Source organism: Centroberyx gerrardi, chromosome 19, assembly GCF_048128805.1.
Source record: "Centroberyx gerrardi isolate f3 chromosome 19, fCenGer3.hap1.cur.20231027, whole genome shotgun sequence".
Lineage (NCBI taxonomy): Eukaryota > Metazoa > Chordata > Actinopteri > Beryciformes > Berycidae > Centroberyx > Centroberyx gerrardi.
The window spans coordinates 13,700,781-13,719,382 of record NC_136015.1 but is presented as its reverse complement, the minus strand read 5'-3'; the positions used below and the strand labels follow the sequence as shown (position 1 = coordinate 13,719,382).

The following is an 18,602-nucleotide window of genomic DNA, read 5'->3' as shown; positions in this document are numbered from 1 at the left end:
ATACTCATACAAGTGCACTCCAAACAGCACTCTCTCACTTCAGCTTTGCACAGGATGTTATGAAATCAGCGCTGTTGCTGAAACTTAGTGAAGGTCGCTGGGAGTCCTCTCTCTCACCCACACACACTTTCACTCGCCGCACACACACTCACATCCTAGTGCAGTGAGCTGAGGCTCGGCTCAGTCCCAGTCCTCTCCGACTCAAGCGAGGAGCCGACGGCGATCGGACCGTCGCCTGGAGCGAAGAGGCCAGGCCAGCGTTGATTCAATTTTACAGCCCAGTCGCTCTCTCCGAAGCTCTGATTAGCCGGCCGAGGGAGAAGAGGAGGGAGAGAAGAAAAGGAATAGTGATGGCTATGACCGACATCGCAGAGGATGACCTGGATGAGATGATGCGTGAGGAGGCGGAGGATGTCTTCTACGAGGACGGTAGGCTTGCAGAGGGGTCGGCTGTAGAGGCAGGCGTGGGCTCATAGGTGGCTGCAAGGCCGGGCGGACTGCAAGGGGGTTAAAATGGGGTGACACTGGCTGGGGTTTGTGGCTTGTGGTTGTGGTCAGGGTTAAGGAGGGGAAAGATGTGTGGCCCAGGGGGACGTTTGCAGCTGTTTAGGTGGGGTAGTTTGGGCCATGGTTGGGTAGACACTGACACACACATACACACACACACTGATGCAAAGAATCACCTGCCAAAGCTGACTTACTTTGTGAACAAGAAAGAGAAAAGAAAGATTCAGCATGTCAGTAGTTGATGTCATATGCAATTAAAAAAAGTTGTTTTTTTTATTACATGCATGAATTGTAATAATTAGGAAGTGTAATTACTGAAGTGAATCCTGTCACATTTATACTTGCCCTGATGAGAACTTCATGTTTTTGTCTTCAGTTCCACTTTGCAGAAGCTCTGCGCTCTGTGCAGTTTGTTTATCGATTTCCAACTTTTACCCGTTTTAGAAAGCCGAGAGGAGCCTTGCCCTCTGCCTAGTGTGGGCGTACTTGTATAACAGGCAGATGTTTTTAACCGAGCATTATGCACCACAAGAAAATCTTTTCAACATGTACTTTGTGCGACTGTTGTTGTTATTTTAAAACCCACTGTAATCATAACCTACATCAAATTGGACTCTGGCTGAATGATGAGCAATACAACCTGGATGGTGTGTACTTATCAGTAATAATTAAGGAAATTACTGTCAGCTGGTGAAATAATTGAATATTGTTTTAACTCTAGCAGGCACTTTAAAACTGTTCCTGCACCGGGGCTGCGGTGAAACCATTATGAAATCTATGAATAATGATAGCTGGGCATGCTTTAGAAACTGGCTTAGTGTAATAATCAGCATGAATCAAGATAATGATTCATGTCTCATGAGGTTCTATGTACAGTAAGTTCTATGTGTCATATGATGATTGAAATCTTTTGTCTTTATGGCTCTCTCAATTTACCTCTGATTAAATTGCCCCCCCCCCCCCCCCCCCCCCAACATACACACAGCAGTTGTAAAATGGTTCTTTTTGAACCAATTTCACAGTCTCTCTTGAGTGTGAATCCTTCTCCTCACATTCACTAACACCCCCCCCACACACACACACACACACACACAGACACACACACACCACACACACACTAAGAGGTCTACAAGTCCTCTATGCTCTGCTATGGATCATCTTTGAAACCCTAAATTTGCTCTGAGAAGCACCAAGTGTAGTCTTTGAGAGTTCAATTGTACGCAGAACCTTTGATTGTCCATTGTTCCCATTGAGCTTCCATACATTTCATCTCCTCTGCGGCGGTTCTGCTGAAGCCGAGCGGACAATGAGCAGCAGGGTATCAGCAGGATATTCCCACATATTGCATCATTTGATATGTAATGTATGATAATGCCTCCACTGACCCACTTCTGACTGAGACACACCAATGGTAACATGACGTTCCCTTTGAGCAGGGAACAACACAGCCGGGAGGTAGGCAGCCAGCTGACTGCTCTCCTCTCTGCAACAAACCAGCCAATCACAGCGCTCAGCCAATCAGAATCTGTGTGTTTATTCATAGCCGCAGTTGAAGGCTGCAGAATATGGATCACTTATGGTTTCTATTCCAATTAGCTCCATGGATTTGGTTGTAGAATCTATTTATACAGGCATTTTGGTGATGCACTGAATATTGAGGCGTTTTATTCATATTGGTGCTGAATGCAAATTCAACTGCCACTGGCCTATTTTCTTTTTAAATCATTAACATGGTCATTAGTCGACTAAATGCAAATGTTTGAGCTTCTCTACCGACACAAGGAGAAATCAGTGTTGGGTTAAGTATGGGATGTGTGAATGTTATCTCTATATCACTGTTCTTTCTTTACAAGGACTCCACCAAGGCGGAGTCCTTGTAAAGAAAGAACAGTGATGGTGGTGATAGTAGCATTAGTAGTAGTTAGTAGTGGTAGTAATAATCAAAAGGGAGGCTGAGGAAAAAGTTGTAAAAAGCAGAAAATCTAGTATAAAGTGTAAAAGATAAAAGCACAAGAACAGTGAGGCCATAAAGCACAAACTCACAAAGATCACATGTATTACCGCAAAGTGAACTACAAGAATAACCTGTGGTGCTGGCCTACAGAGTGACTCAAATTTAAAAAAAGGAAGAGGTCTAATGGCGTCGCTGTCAGCTCTCCACTCCCTGCACGATAGGTCGTATATGGCATGGCTACTCTGGCTGGTCACACTTTGTGCCACTGTACTAAATTATGACTAAGGGAGCACTTTTACCCCGGCAGTGCGTCACAGCAGAAATGTCAGACGGCCTGAGTAGAGCAGATAGACAGAGGCATGTAAACTTTCTCCTTCCCTTTCTCTGTGTCTCCTCCTCCTCTCTCACACACTCTCTGACCCCGGGTCAGGTCGTATGAGTTTGCAAAAAAAAGCCTGGGTTGGCTTTACTCAGTATGGTGTTTAGTAATGACCCCCAATGGTGTTTAGCTTCACCCCCAATGCTCTCTCATTTTGGTCAATTTTGATGCAGTTGTTCAAATGTCTTTACAGAAACATGAAAAAGTGCTTACACTACAGTGGGCACATGACTTTTTTCTAACCATGAAATTAAGGGCACACGGTGACCACTTTGCACCCTCTGTAATTAGGAATTTGTTTCCCACATGCATTTCAGGACCAGGTAGATGGACACTTTTGCTTTTTATTTATTTTTTTGCTTTTCTGGTTATGGGATGGTTAATTTAACATGCTGCCACAGATGTTTTCTACTCATGCTTCTGCTTGTTTACTTGCATTTCATGGAAGTCCACAAAGTGTCACAGATAATGGATTTGACAGAAGCTATAAGAAAGAGACTGGTCTGTTACTATAAATAACTGTCACACACACACAATGCAAGAAGATTGCTGCTTTATGACAATGAAAAGCACTGCAAACAACGTAAATCTCAGCTCGTCGCCGATCATTACCCACGAGCCCCGGCAGTCTCACCCTTCCACCGAACACCTACCTAACCTGAAAGACGTGCTGGAGAGAGAGATCCTCCATTCAGAGCCAGCAGAGCCCACAGTTAAAGCCTTTAAGTAGCTGGACACACACACACACACACACGCAACTCTGCTTCCTTCCCCTTGTTATCGCTCTCTCTCTCTCTCTCTCTCTCTCTCACACACACACACACAGACACACACAGCCCCCTTTCTTGAAATGTTTCTAAAAATCCCTTTTTTTTGTTTTCTTCATTAACCTAATTCAGTCAGGCAAAACCAATGTGAAAAAAAAAACGATATCAGGAAAAGGCCAAGTGCACAACAGCTTCATTGAGACCAAAATAAACACAATGGCTTCTTTTAAATCCTTCTTCCTCCTTATGAGTAATTCAAAGGGCCTGATTCTGCACTGCCAGCCTACTTATATGCTTGGCAGCAGAGTAGCAAACAGTGGGAAAAAAGCACAGCACAAGCGACTAGTTTGTCCCAAAGGAGAGCCGTAGTAGTGGGACTTTAATATAAAAATATAGGTGAGTGTGAGGTCGATGGTGCCATGGCAGGAATGGAGAGTCGTTGTTTGGAGTCTAAACACACCGGTGTTTGACTAACTGGGTCAGGTCAGGTGGGCTTTGAAAGCATGAAGAGCTGCTTTCAGTCATAAGTGAGATCCTGGAAGTGCCTCGGTCAGTAACAACGCTGCGCTTTTATTTACTTTTATTTTATTCGAGGACAACGTTGGAAATAACTCTGTGGCTTTAAAGTGTCATCCTTGACAATCTTTTAGAGGCATTGCATATCGAAATAAATGAAACCAAACTAAATCCCTGTCAGTCAGAAGTCTTTGTGGAAAAGTTTAGTCGTTCTGCTGCAGGAATCTTCAGTACTGTCCCAGTGGCTTGTGCAATAGGATGCATTTCTTTTCCTCTCCCCTGACTACCAATTACATGACAAAACCAGTAATTGCTGTGTTCAACAGCCATTGTTTGTTGTTTTTTTTCTGATAACTCTCTGTAGCACAATGACCTGCCAATCACTCAAATTCTACGGGGTTTTCCCATTCATCCGATGTCCCTAAGCTGATTTTTAACAACAGAGGGGATCTTTTAACTAGTTAGGGGTTAGATGCTGAATTAGATAACTTAAATCCTCAGGGGATTGGCACAGATAATGGTGTGAGGACTTTCGCGCGCAGTGACACGACACCTGCACGGGGTTAAAACTTTGATGTAGCTTTTTCACCTGTGCTCAAAGCCTTCACCCCAGACTTCGCCAAAGGGCTTTTCTTTAATGTACTCAGCTGTGCAACACCTGAGACGGGGCGATACTACGACACGCTACAGTAAGCTAACAAATGTTTAGCCGGGCTAGGTGGCTGCAAAGCATGACACAACTGCTGCAGGCTAATTTTGAGAGAGGCATGTCACGAGGACCGAAAATAGGTCTGCAAAACCCTGGGTGGATCTGAGAGCCGTGTTCACTCAGCAGAAGGGGGTTGGGTTAGGGATGAACTCTGGTCACATTAGTGTATTACAGAGAGATAATCGCATCTGTCTTTCATTTTATGGAGTCATAAGTACATTATAATCACATCACAATGTCAATTAACAGCTCAGAAGAGATCTCATTCTGCGCACTCTGAGATGAAATCTATCTCACTGCTACAGTACTACCTTTCAACTCTTGCCCAGAGGGTGAAACCGGGGACGCTCACCCTCCCCCACCACACACACACACACACACACACACACACACGTCCCTAAACAATCGAGACCTAGGATGGAGCCCCTATTGAAACCCAAGGCGTTAGCAGGACATGCAGAGCTCAAGGAGCGAGATGCAAGGCTAGAAGCCGGCTCGGGTTTCACAAATCCATTTCTCTCGCAGTTTCTTGTCTAGACTTGCCTTGTGCAGCAAACCCCAGGAAACCGTATCCTCCTTTGAGCCGAAATGGAGCCCGCCAAGGCACAGTATCACAGAGGGGAGACTCCCGCTCCAATGATTGATGGGGAAAGCTGGGAGGGAGAGATAGATGATTTATCTGCTCAGGGTCCCATCTGACAGCTTAGCATTTATATAACCTTTACTCACTGGGGTAGTGGAAAGATTCGGTCTTACTGTGAAGATCTGATCCGCCGCTCTACAAGAAAAGATTGGAAAAGCTGTTTGACAAAGAATTAAGAGGTATTACAGAGATGGAAAGGCCCTTCAACATGCACTTCTCGGTATTTCTGAAAAAAAAAAAAAATATCGCTGTGGTCGGGTGAAAACCTTGTACCTCCAAAATGTCAGCTTTTCAGGAACAAAGAAAACCAGCCGAGTTTTTTACCATGGCGACCATGCATTTTTGACCATGCACCTAATTGGTTTTGAAAAGGTTTCATAAACCCAAAGGTTGTATAATTTTCTCAACCCATAGAGGAGCATGCAATCCTTCTATTGAAGTAAGAACATGAAAATCATCAAAATTGGAGAGGAGAATCACAAATATTTTCACAATCTACAATAACATAATTTCAGTAAACCCTAGGGCATGTCAACATCCAATACATGTCTGGGTAATCAGTAATGACTGATAACTGGCAAGATGTTATTATTTGCTCAGTGTGATAAACTATTAAACTATCTTGCTCACACACAGTTTAGAGGGAACATCGGTCCTAAATACTTCTTAATCTGTTTTTATATATGGCTTCCAAATACATTTCTGGCATTTTTTGCTTGATCTTTGCTCTCTATTATTATGAGAAAAACTACAAGATCAAATTTGGACTGATGTAATGAAATCTCCCTGCAATGCGTTCAGTCCGCTGTCCTCGGGTGTCATGGTCTGGCCTGGTAACAAATCGGGCCGATGTTTTCAGCTGTCTGTCAACTTGACATGTACAATTAAAGGCTCGGTGTGCGGCACAGCTAACTTGGTTTGTCTGTAGTGTTGTGACTGTTTAGTGGATGATGTTACGATTCATTGGAAGTGATATTGCATTCATGATATCTGATATCATACAGGACGGAGGGGATCCAGACCCAAAGAGGTCACTGCCAGATACTGGGGAATGATCTAAAACTAATTTGATCTACTCTATCCAACACACACACACACACACACTGAACCATTCCAACACAACCTCATGCACGCACAAACACTGTCTTCCATCCTAAGCCATGTACACACACACATTTGCACACTGACAGTCCACCCACACACACACCTCCGCCGTCTGGCCACAGATGTCGTCTCTGTCCAAAGCGATACAATAGAGAATAACATGCCAGTCTTGTAGTTTGTGCGTCAGTGGCGATGCTGTGTTGGGAATAGCATTGACCTGAGGGAACCTAGCCGACATATTACCGCTCCGCACTTCCCTCTTCCTGCTTCTGACAGTTGCCTCCACTGACCTAGTTTAGCCCTAACACTCCTCCAACTATTACCGTTTTCTGCTGTTTTCACTGAAACGGGGGAGAAAGAATGAGGGGGAAGACCAAAAGAGGGGCAAAGGCAAATTTGCTGTGAAGGAAAAACCCTCTTTGCACTTTAGGAACATTGGTGACTTGACTTGAAGTGAATTTTCAGTGACGCTACATTCAGTGAGCATGCAGTAGACTGAGACCACGCAGCAGTAGAAAACCATTTAGTTTCCTTGAAGAAGTCTCTCAAGCACCTTTTACGTTTTGCACCACAACCATAAGCGTAAATATACCTTGGTTTTTGGTCACATATGTTTATATGTGGGTTATATCTAAGACAGCAATTTCACTGTATTGCTAGACCTTTATTTTACAGTTCCCATGTGGTTACCATGACAATCAGTGCTTTGGGCAACACTGGGCGCGCAGGGTTTACAGTTAGTGGTTTGGAGCCTCTCTCACAATGAGGTAACCCTGTTTAAAACATGAAACGTAACAGACCACCCTCGACTCTTCATGAAAGGATAACCTTTTGGTTGAAGCTGGACTTCACATGCTGGAGATCAGGGTTGGTTCTTGGACTACTGGTCACAAAAACAGTGTTGTCAGTCGATCTGGTTTCCCAGACGCATGCTAACAAAACACAACTAGAGTGGTAGTCTAGTCTGATAAAGGTCTTGTTCTGTTTTTGGTGCTAGCATCACCTATGTTCAGTTGACTTGACACCCAACAATGAGATGCTCCAGCTAGTTTAGTATAGTTTAAATACAGTAATGCCAAATGCCAAATCACTGGCACATCAGAAAATCACAAAGGTACTTCCACTTATTTCCAATGTGGTCCTGGGATTAAAAACCTACAGCTAGTCAGTAGCAGCAGAGAACACTAATGAAACCAGTGAAGCAGAAAGGAATGTAGGAAATCACATCAGTCTGGCTCGCTTTGTGAAGCTACTGTATCTAGTGGGTGGTGAGAGGATGCTGTTGGCACACACCTGCAGTCTGCCGTCTGCAGGCCAAAGACATGCGTCCAAGCCCCCGGGGGGAGGGACTGTACCTGCAGCAGGCAGCCTGTCATTACTCACCAGAGGAGCCGAAGCGTGGAGCCGTGCCACAGGGCAGTGCAGCCTGTAATTGGCTGTCTGTCTGACTCAGGAAGACACGTGAGAAAACATGCAACTTAGTAGAGACATAGTTTGGGGGCTGCAATAATGTAAACACACCTATGTAGACACAAATGTGTGCAGAGCTGCATGTGTGGGCGCCCACACACACACACACAAACATTTACATCTACATTTCCAGAGCAACTTACAGTGAGTTTCTCCATGTTTACAACCATAGAATTTTTATTGGATTCAAGTTCGGCGTTTACAACCGTTAACCCATTCAACAATGAGCCATCCTATATAGAGGTGGTAACTCGAGAAGAGGCGACACTCAGCATTTTCCTCTGATCTCTTTTTGGTCTCACACACACTCTCACCCAGAGACACGCACACACACACACACACACACACACACACACACACACACCCTCAGCTGTGCCTGTACATCCCCTAGCCTTGACCTCGCTGCCCTCTCAGTCATGTGGCATTTCCGAGCAGCTCTCATCCCGGTTAAGTGGTCAGAAGTGGTTGGAGAGAGACGGGGGAAAAGGTGCAGGGTGGAAGGCTGGAAGGCAGGAGGGTAAAAGGCAAAAGAGGAAGAGAAGGGCTAAGATAGAGAGGTGTTGGATGAAGGAAGGTAGAGCCACTCGGATGTTTCGCTGAATGAATCAGAAGAGGAGTGGGAGAGAGAGAGAGAGAGAGAGAGAGAGAGAGTGACAGTGGGTGTTTCAATGCCACACTACGTGAAGAGCAGGAGATCGATGGTGGTGACTAACAGCGGGGGCTGGTGTGGAAGGGAGGGGACGGCGCTGCTGCGAGGTCAGTGATGCACGTTGGCTCCATTCATACTTTCTGTAATGATTGTTTGTGTGGGTGTGTATTCATGCTAGTGTGTTTATGTGTGTGTGTGTGTGGGGGGGGGGGGGGGGGGGGGGGGGCATGTATCTGTGTATACATATGTGCACGCATACAACATGGGATTCATAATTCTGTCTGTGGATATAGTCAGAGTTTGTGACAGAGAGCAGAGAACAAGTGTGATTGGGCTTTACTGAAGGTCATGAGCATTCTGCTTTTAAAGCCATAAGGAAAAGGCATTTCGATGGTGTCTTTCTTCCGTAATTTGACATATTTCCAGTTGAGACAGGATGTTGGGGCGGGACATAATGCAGAGAGGGACTGTTCAAAAGTGGGCGAGTTGGACCATAATAAACATGGAAAGAGAAAGGCAGTGAGGTCTGAAGTAAAAACATGACAAAATAAAAAATATGTACATTTTGGGGCATTTATTGTTAAATAGGTATATGTTATGATATGGAGAATTAGCTAACAAGGTGAAAAAGTCATTTTTCATTTCATTGTGATGTATCTTAGTGGCATTTTGGCTTTATTGGACAGTATACAGGGGAATACAACAGGAAAGATGGATGATAAAGAAACGGCATAAGACATTAAAATGATTGTACATGGTGTGTGTGCCTATCCACTGAGCCAAAGGTCCACATCATGATGCTTTTCGAGAAAATTCTCCGGAAGCTTAGAGCTAATGACGAAGATTAAACTGATGCTAAATTACCTGTTGCTTTCATTCTGATTGGCAGCTTCTATAAGTAGCTGCTTGTGTATGTGTTTGTGCGCTCGTGTGTGTCTGTGTATGTATGTGTGTGTGCATGGTCTTTCCTTTGTGGATGTGTGTATATGCAAAGCGCGTGTGTGTGCATGCGCTGGCTCTCCAGTAAATATAGCTGCTAGTCAGGGGCTGTTGATGACAGCCATAATTACAGGCTGAGCTGTTCAGCAGCTGAGAGTCTAGGAGGAGAGCAGTGTGTGTGTGTGTGTGTGTGTGTGTGTGTGTGTGTGAGCGAGCGAGTGAGGGGCTTATAGAAACCGTGCAGGGTTGAATAAGTTCTACCCAGGATACCATAGTATAATATACAGAGGAATGTAGGATGCAGACTGAGGCAAAAATATTTCTGGTTTCACATTTTTTAAGGAATTGAGGTGCGTGATTTATATTACTGGACATTTGAACAGTTTCAAAAGTGGATCTATCACAGCCACAGTATGAGCCAGAGACAACACACAGGAACGCAGTGGTATGAGGTCAGATTGGCTGAGGTGTGAGACTGAAGTCATGTAACAACCTCCGGTGGGCAAACTGACTGCCAGCAGAAAGAGCAGAGCTGCTGCGAAGTCTTTGAACCTCAGGAGGCTGTGAAGAGAAAAGAGGACTTCAGAAGTCTTACTTTGCTGCATGTAGCCTAAAACTTTCTCAGCATGTCTGTACATCAATTTCTCTCTCTGTCTCTCTCTCTCTCTGTCTCACTTAACATCTGTCTGTCTGCTGCTGCTCTTACCTGCATCATCCCCCTTTTCTCTGCTCATAACTTCCTCTCATCTCTTTCTTTCCATCCTTCCACCACCTTATTCTCCTCTTATCTCAGAGACCGGAGCTGACTGCTGCGTCGAGGCTGTCGCTGCCCCAGTCACGGCCCACACTGACATGATGAATCTATGTAAAGCTCACATGCCCAGACCCAAGGGCTCAGTTCCCATTGATCACTAACCAAGCCCCCTCTTAGGACTTGTAAAAAGTTTTCACATCATTGGTTTTGTTTTTGAGAAAGCAGTAGAATCCTACAATTTCTCTCAAAATCGAATGTGGCAGTCCATTTGCTTCCCTAAGCTGTAGTAACAGTAAGAATAAGCAACAGAGCTGTTTGAAAGGACTTGTACAAATAGGACAGGCTTCTAAAAAAATCCCAAAACTTCCCTTTAAAACTAATGGTATTAATAAGCCATTATGAAATCCCTTCCTCTGCTAATACCAAAGTGATGGATTAAAAGGGACAAGCCATTTTCTGCTCCCTTTGCTGCTTGGAAGAGCAAGCTGAATTGGATTTGTATGGCCGCAGCGGAACAGCATATCCACTTATAGAGGGCAATTATGCTGGCAGAAGCAGCTCAAGCCGAGTCACTCTTCATAATAAGCAGTCATTGCACAGAAACTTATTTTTCCACGGCCCTGAAATAGCAGTATCCTACCTGTGTATTTCATGCCGCTTGTAGCTTCTAAAGATGGAGCTATTTGTCGTTTTTGAGGTTCCGTGTAATTCAATTTTTTGCCGCTTGCTGTCCAGGGAAAGGCAATTTCTGTAAACCCACTTGAGGCGAATGGATTGGAAAGGCAATTTGACAAGCTCTTGTTGTTAAGCTCTGTCAACACACATCATCACATCATTGTGTTTACAAGCTGTCTATACATTTATGAGAGTAAACCTTTGTTTCAGGCGCAAATAAAATGATCATGCTGAAGAATAACATAGGTCTATTATCCAAGGTGTTGAATATGGCAGGTCTAAATTTAGGCTGCAAAGGTATCAGCTCCCTCTCCCAAAAATGGCTCTGCTGTCCAGAGTACAAGGGCAAAGGGAAACGTTAGAGACATAAGTTCATAAGGTGACAGCTGTTTAAATACGGTGTTCAGACATGGCTTTGCCCCCGCCGCCCGGGGCGGCAGGCATGTATAGGACGCAATGACCAGCTAATGCCTGTGGTGAGGCATGGCTGCTTAACTGCATGTGTGTGTCTGAAAGAGAGAGAGAGAGAGAGAGAGAGGGAGAGAGAGAGTTATTAGTAGTAGTTATTATTGACTTTCTGTATTTTTTTTATTTATTTTAATCATGTTTCATTTGTTGTATTTATATTTAATTGTTATATTATTGCATTTCTGTTTTGGCAACATGTTTTATCAAAATGTCATGGCGGTAAAGCTTCTTTGACTGACTTGACTTGAGAGAGAGAGAGAGAGAGAGAGAGAGAGAGAGAGAGAGAGAAAGAGAGAGAGAGAGAGAGTCAGTTTTTGTGTCAGTTTTACTCAATATGCTGGACATGATTCATTTTTAGTTTTAATTTTCTGCTTTGGCAACATTTTTTTATCAAAACATCATGCCAGTAAAGCTTCATTGAATTGAACTGAATTGAAATGAAGAGAGAGAGAGAGAGAGAGAGAGAGAGAGAGAGAGAGAGAGAGAGAGAGAGAGAGAGAGAGAGAGAGAGGCAGACAGACAGACAGACAGACAGACAGACAGACAGGCAGACAGAGACAAAGATGGGGGTACACTTCGACCCTGATTCATGTATCCAGGGCGCGCGCTCGCACACGCACGCGCACCCTATACGTAACACGGGTGAAGCCGGGGTACAAAGCAGCGTGACCCCGCCCACTGTTACATCTCGTGCTTTTCATTGGTGCGCCGCTGTGCGGGCGGAGCGCTGTGAACCCAAACTGGAATGCATGATAGTGGGCTGAATGTTTGCGCTGCGCGGCCGCTTCACCGAGAGTTATCAGCAGAGAAACACCGAGCACCGCTCATCCGGGTGGGGGGTGCGCTCGTCTGGGACCGACAGATTCATTCTTTTGATTTGCGTCGTAAGCAGCAGCAAAACCGAAAAGGGACTTTGTATTTTTTTTGTTTACGCATGGATGGAGGGGCGCAGTTAGACAGGCACACACGCCACTGAGGAGCCACTTGGGTGAAGTTTTGCAGAGGTAAGTTAAAGCATTGTCTAATGCACCGACTGATGTATAGGCTGAAGGGGTTACGCAAACATAGACTGGCTTGATATGCGACTGCGGTGCGCTTATAAGAAAATCGTATCTCCATTTGCGGGGAAAGGTTTCACCGGGGCAGTAGGTTAGTGGATCAGAGAGAGAGAGAGAGTGAGAGTGTGAGAGTGTGTTGAAATGATTTAACCAGAGATGTAACTCAGTGGAGGATAAACACACTTAAACTACACATCTTTTATTTGTGGAATACAGTTTTAGGTTGACATAAATCTTATATCTGATATCAATTAATTCATCGACTGATATAGTTAGGCTATATGAGGACGGGGGAGGGGGCTATGATTTCTATTTAAATTTCCTGTACATTTCTGAAAATGTAATTGCCTGATGATCACTGGCTGGAGGTCATAGTGTACAGTGCATAGTGCACCTCTTTACTTACCACTCCATCACTGAATTTAACTACAAAAATGCGCAAATTGGAGATTTGGAGCATTTCCAGCTAAGGGCAAAACTCTTAAATATATTTCGGCACCGATCTGTGCGTGTTTTCTGAGTTTCTGAGTCATTTATTCCCCTTTGACATATTGTGCTGTGAATATTGGCCGAGCTCGACGTCCCTTATGTTGCTGGTGACACGTGAAATATGATGGAACTGGGTGAAGTTTTCGTGAGCAATTAACTCTCTTCCTCTCTCTGTGTATTTACGTATGCATGCATGTATGTGGGTGTGTGCACACTGGAAGAAGCAGGGAGCCGGAGGACACGCACTCCTGAAGCTCATGTGAAACGTGAGAGAAGTAGGCCAGTGATTTCAAAAATCCCCCCTCCAGATTTTTTGGGGAGTTCAAAGGGCGTCGTGATAACCAGCCACAATGGATCTGCCAGCTAAACCAGTGGACCAGAGTATAGGGAACTCATAGTGGCAGTATGGAGGGATGGATGCATCTGTCTGTGCAGTAGCCTTGGCTGTTCTGTGATTTATCAAGAGATATTTCCAGTTTTTAGCAGCTTCAAACCTTCACTTTTCCCTGCTTCCCACGCCTTGGTGCCCCATAAACACACTTAAAAAAGTGTGAATCATCCTATATCGTATCTCTTACTTGCAAAAGGCTGCCAACTGAGCTGTAATGTTTTATCTTCCCCTCACATAGGGCTTTTGTATGATTTCTGAGTCTTATGATCAAAGGCAACAATTTGTCAAGCTATCACAGGTCTTCAATTCTCTGTCTCTCTCTCCAAACTGTCTCCCATACACTCTTAAAAAAAAACAACAACAACAGTAAAATCTCCCACCCAAAAAGCCATGCTTGCAGCTTGCAGCAAGGTTTTTCCCAGCTGCTCGTGCTGTTTTGAGAAAAAAGACGTTTCAGGGGTAAAAAAAAAAAGAAAAAAGAAAAACAGTTTCTGTGCAGCGCCAGGCTCGCTTTGATATGGTTAAGTGGAAGTGCTTTGCGTCTCTGCCAGCCTGTTTTGGCCATGGCTAAAGCCGTTTGAAGGGGGAAACTCTCCGAATAGTGGGGGGTTTGTAGAGGAGGGGTGTGTGTGTGTGTGTGTGTGCCAAGCCAAGCCAAGCTGGGCTGCAGTGCTCCAGACCAGCGCCAGTTCCCAGACTCTCGCTCAAGCTCTCCCTCACCTTCTCTCTACTTCGCTCTGTCAGCTTTTCATTCCTTGCCTCTGCTCTCTTGGTCCCTTTCCTTCTTTCTTTCTTTCTTCCCCCTATTTTCTCCGATTTCTCTCTCACAGTCACACACACATACGCAGACACAGGCTCTCACACACACTCATTTCCCCCTCTTTCTCTCCAAAGCCTCATTAAAGGAATTATGAGTGTGTGGTTTGGAGGAAATGGAGACACGCTCAGTCGTTTCATTGGGTTTTCCCCCCTAAATACAACACATGTTGACATTAATGGAATCTAAATGACTGCCAGCGTCACCTGAGCGAGAGTAGAGCAGGCATGCTGGTGAGATTCAATGGAAGCAGACTATTGGGTCTGTATAAATGGCAGACCAACAGAAGGAAGTACTGTATATAGGAGAATTGTGAGAAATACGACCTGAAAGAGCTTTGTGCTTTGCCATAATGGGGTTTTTAGTGCTTTATTGTGTGTTGAAGTCTCACACACAGACCTTGACCTAACCTTTTCCTTTTCTCAAGAACACCCACTTGCAGTTCCTGGGAATACTGCCTGCCTGAGGGTGTGTATGTGTATGTGTGTGTGTGTGTGTGTATGGGGTTGCGTGCATGTACATATGTGTGTGTCCATCTGTGAGCATGTGTGTGGTTCTGGGCAAAACGTTAGGCCTTGCATTCTTATAGGAGGAGTGTCTCTTCTAAGTTTTCACAGCTGATAGTTATTTCATAAGGCGTGTGAGGCGGCCGTGGAAGCTGAAGTGCTCCGGCGGGACGGGGAGAGAGAGAGAGAGAGAGAGAAAGAAGCGATTTCAATCCAGACTGCGGCCTTGAGTGGCGGAGGCTTTCGCTGCCCGAGGACGCACTGTCAGATTTTAAATGATTAAGACGGCTTTAATGATGAAGTCAAATCTCTGAGCTGAGTTTCCGTGATCCCAGCTCCAAATTTAACTTGCCCCTAGTCCGTTCAAGTGAAAGCGTCTGGGAAGCCGCTTTGATAGAGCCTGTAACTGGCAGTCGGCAGTCGGCAGCGAAGAGGTTGATTTTGCTCTGGTTCTTTGATGAAACTTTAATGGCTCCCGTGGGGAAATTGGGTTATTCTGTTCATTGATATAGAAGACAGTTTTTTGTCTGATACGGCTGTCACAGCGGATACCAACTGGCATTATTTGGAAACAAAATTACTTCCAGTCTTCTTCTTCTTCTTCTTCTTCTTCTTCTTCTACCTCGACAGCTTGGAGCAAGTATGATTCAGCAAAATGATATTGTCAGATGGCTGGTCTAACAGTGAAAGACCTCCAGTGTAGAATAGTGGTAGAGCGTGATTTAGTGGCACCAGAGTGAGATAAGGAAAAAAGGTTGACCTGTCTGCTTTGAGTCAGAGGTTATCTCGTCTCAAGATGATGGTCTGGCCTGGCTCTCCTGTCCCAACACGCCCTGCCCTAAAGCCCTTTCCCTGGGGTGGGGGAGGTATGTTGTGTGTGTGTGTGTGTGTGTGTGTGGGTTCGTGCATGCTGGGAGACGAGGAGGGGAATTTAGGGTGTCAAGAAGGTGGGTTGTTATGCTGGGGTTAAGTGGTATGTCGAGGGAGGGGCAAAGGAGAGGCTAGGGAACGGAGGGATGACTGGGAGAGTGGAAAAGAACGGATTGAAGGAATGAGGAGCGGAGGAGTGAGTTGGTATCTCTGGGGAGGGGAGGGGAGGGGGGGCAAGAGAGACAACTGGAAGTGGGAGAGAAGGAGGGCTGCTGTTTCAGAGTGGCAGGCAGCTAGTGGTGTGAGATTGGGAACGCAAGTACAGACGAAATGAAAGAATAGAGCACTCACTCCCATCACTTCTGCTCTGCTGTCCTCATAGGCCCTGCAGGACTGGGTGAGTGTGAGTGTGTGTGTGCATGCGTGAATAGATGTCTCTCTTTACCTCTTATTTTCTCTCTGATCCTCTCTCTCTCCCTTTCCTCTCTTATTGTCCACTCTCTTTCTCTCTTTCTATTTCTATTTCTCTGTCTCTCTCTCTCTCTCTCTCTCTCTCTCTCTCTCTCTCTCTCTCCCTCCCTCCCTCCCTCCCTCCCTCCCTCTCTCTCTCCAGCCCTTGAGGAGGATGAATCAAATTAGTACTGTCATCTGTATATCATGTATATCAGTGAGAGTAGCTAGCATTAGCCCATTAGCCTATACAACACAGTTACCGAGGGCTAAGCTGTCCTGAGAGAAGTCTAAACGTTTTAGGCTAATTGTGATAGCAGTGCTGCATTTAACTAACATTCCTAGCTCAGAGAATTGCTGTGTGTGTGTGTGTGTGTGTATGTGTGTGAGAGAGAGAGAGAGAGAGAGAGAGGGAGATACAGTGTGTATAAACAGGCCGGTGCCAGTTACATCACATGAAAGTCAAGAGACAAATCAGCAATGTCCAGAGCCAGACAACATGCACACAAATACACACTCATGCACAGTGTGAGTATGTGTGTGTATGCTTGTGCACTGCATGTGTGTGTGTAGTCGTGTGCTTGTGTGTTCTTCAACTAATCTCTCCCCACTGCATGAGTAAGAAGCAGTGATGTATGAAAAATGATAACCAGAACAATTATGTACCGCTAATGGACTAATGAATGCCCCATGTGTGTGTGTGTGTGTGTGTGCGTGTGTGTGTGTGTGTAGCAGGTGTTGGGGTGAGTGGCTGCTGGTCTACCCTGGGGTTTTCCTTCTTTCTTTTTTCTGTCACTTTCCATCCCGCCCTCCCTCCTCCCTCCTCCCTCCTCCTCCTTGCTTATCCCTTACCGTCTGTCTGCTCTCTCTCTCTCTCTCTCTCTCTCTCTCTCTCTCTCTCTCTCTCTCTCTCTCTCTCTCTCTCTCTCTCTCCTAGATACAGACAGTGGGATGAGAATTTAAGGACCCCCCCCTTGTCTCTGAGCAGATCAGCAGATCTGACCCTTGGTGGGGGTGGGTGGGGGCTTTCCCCATTAATCCTGTCCTCCAACTGCATAACCAGTCTATTAGGGAACAAAACACACACACACACCACATGGCACATGCTGTACAGTACACGTCACGTGCGACACATGATATATGACATACTGACACACACACACACCTCTGTGCAGAGCAGCTGGTACTGTAGCTGCAGCAGTGTAGTGATGGCTGTAAGCGTTTTAGCGAGGCCTAAGCTGATAATCTGTCTGTTTTGGTATTTGGTCCGCTCTTTTCCCCTACAGTGTCCAGCAGCTGGGAGCCACACTATTGGTTGATGTCCGTCTGTCCTCATAGGTTTTAGGTCTGTTTGTTTGTTTGTCGGCCTGCATGAGGACAGTTTGGGGTGTGACACAGCCAGTGTCAACGGTCTGGACAGTATTTTTACTGTACTTATTGGTAATAAGTTGTACATGTGCTGTCCAAGTTCTGAGCTGCAGTGATGAATCTTGACAATAATCAGTCCTGCGCTTTCCTTCCAGCCTGCCTGTCTCCTCTGCCCCTCCTTGTGTGCCTGTTATCTCTGAGTTCTTGTGCCTCTGTCTTTCTGGCTCTTTCTCCTCTCCATCTGTGTGTTTCTGTCTGTGTGTGTGTGTGTGTGTGTGTGTGTGTGTGTCTGCCTTCTTTCCTGCCTCTCTTCATCGTCTCGCTCAGAATATGGAGCACTCGACCTCAGTGCTGTGATCACATTTTGTTCTCAACACCTTGTGCAACTTTTTTGACAGGGGACTATTTACAACTGTGTGATTGGCTCTTCTGTCGCTAAGTCACGGTTGTCGAGGCACCGGGAAGTGTGTGTTCCCATTACCCAGCTGCCTCAGGGGGGCCGTGACACACAGCTGTGTGATGACAGATGAAGTGAGGAGGAGGGAAGGGGGATGACACCACTCCTTTGTCCTGAGGCTAGTCGCTGCCAGGGTGACTGTTCACTCTTTCAATTGTACAACTCTGCCTACTGCAAAATAATGACGCTCTGCTCAGGTTGACAGTGGGCTAGGTCCTTAAAGGTGGCAGCCTGCTGGTTTGATGTTTTCACTTTTTTCAACCCATCCTAACCCAAAATGAAGCATCCGAATATCAACTGCCATTGTTGCTAGAGCTTGAGCTGGAAATGCAGTGTGTGTGTGTGTGGAGCAGACTGGGAGGCTGCCATCTTTATGTAGATGGGTCACCATCTTTGTGTACCCAGTCTGTGTTGCTTTCGCTTTTTTCCACTTGAATATTGATTTAGAAAAAGAACCAGCTATTATGACACCATATGGAAAGAGATTAGTGCCAGCAGAAATTTGAATTTGTCATGCTCACGTTGCGTTGAACCATTTAATTACGAAAATGGATTTGTTGACTAAATGAATTCAAAAGGCAGCCTGCATCTTAACAGTTTAGCCCAAATGAAATAATCACCACTGTGTCAGTAGAAGCTCGATTGAAGTTGGTAGGACGAGC

At 45.3% G+C, this 18,602-nt stretch overlaps 1 protein-coding gene across 2 annotated transcripts in view; it reads left to right on the top strand.

Annotated features, from left to right (window-relative positions):
- Positions 1 to 231: 231 nt before the first annotated feature.
- ripor2 (RHO family interacting cell polarization regulator 2) overlaps positions 232 to 18,602 on the top strand; it is a 57,837-nt gene continuing 39,466 nt past the window's right edge. Inside the window, exon 1 of one of the 2 annotated variants that reach the window (XM_071901569.2) lies at positions 232 to 429. In XM_071901569.2, coding sequence (XP_071757670.1) covers positions 351 to 429 — 79 coding nt within the window. In that variant the 5' untranslated portion in view covers positions 232 to 350. Of the gene's footprint in view, positions 430 to 12,430; positions 12,539 to 18,602 lie in introns of those variants that run through there. The other variant, XM_078290150.1, reaches the window with a different exon arrangement.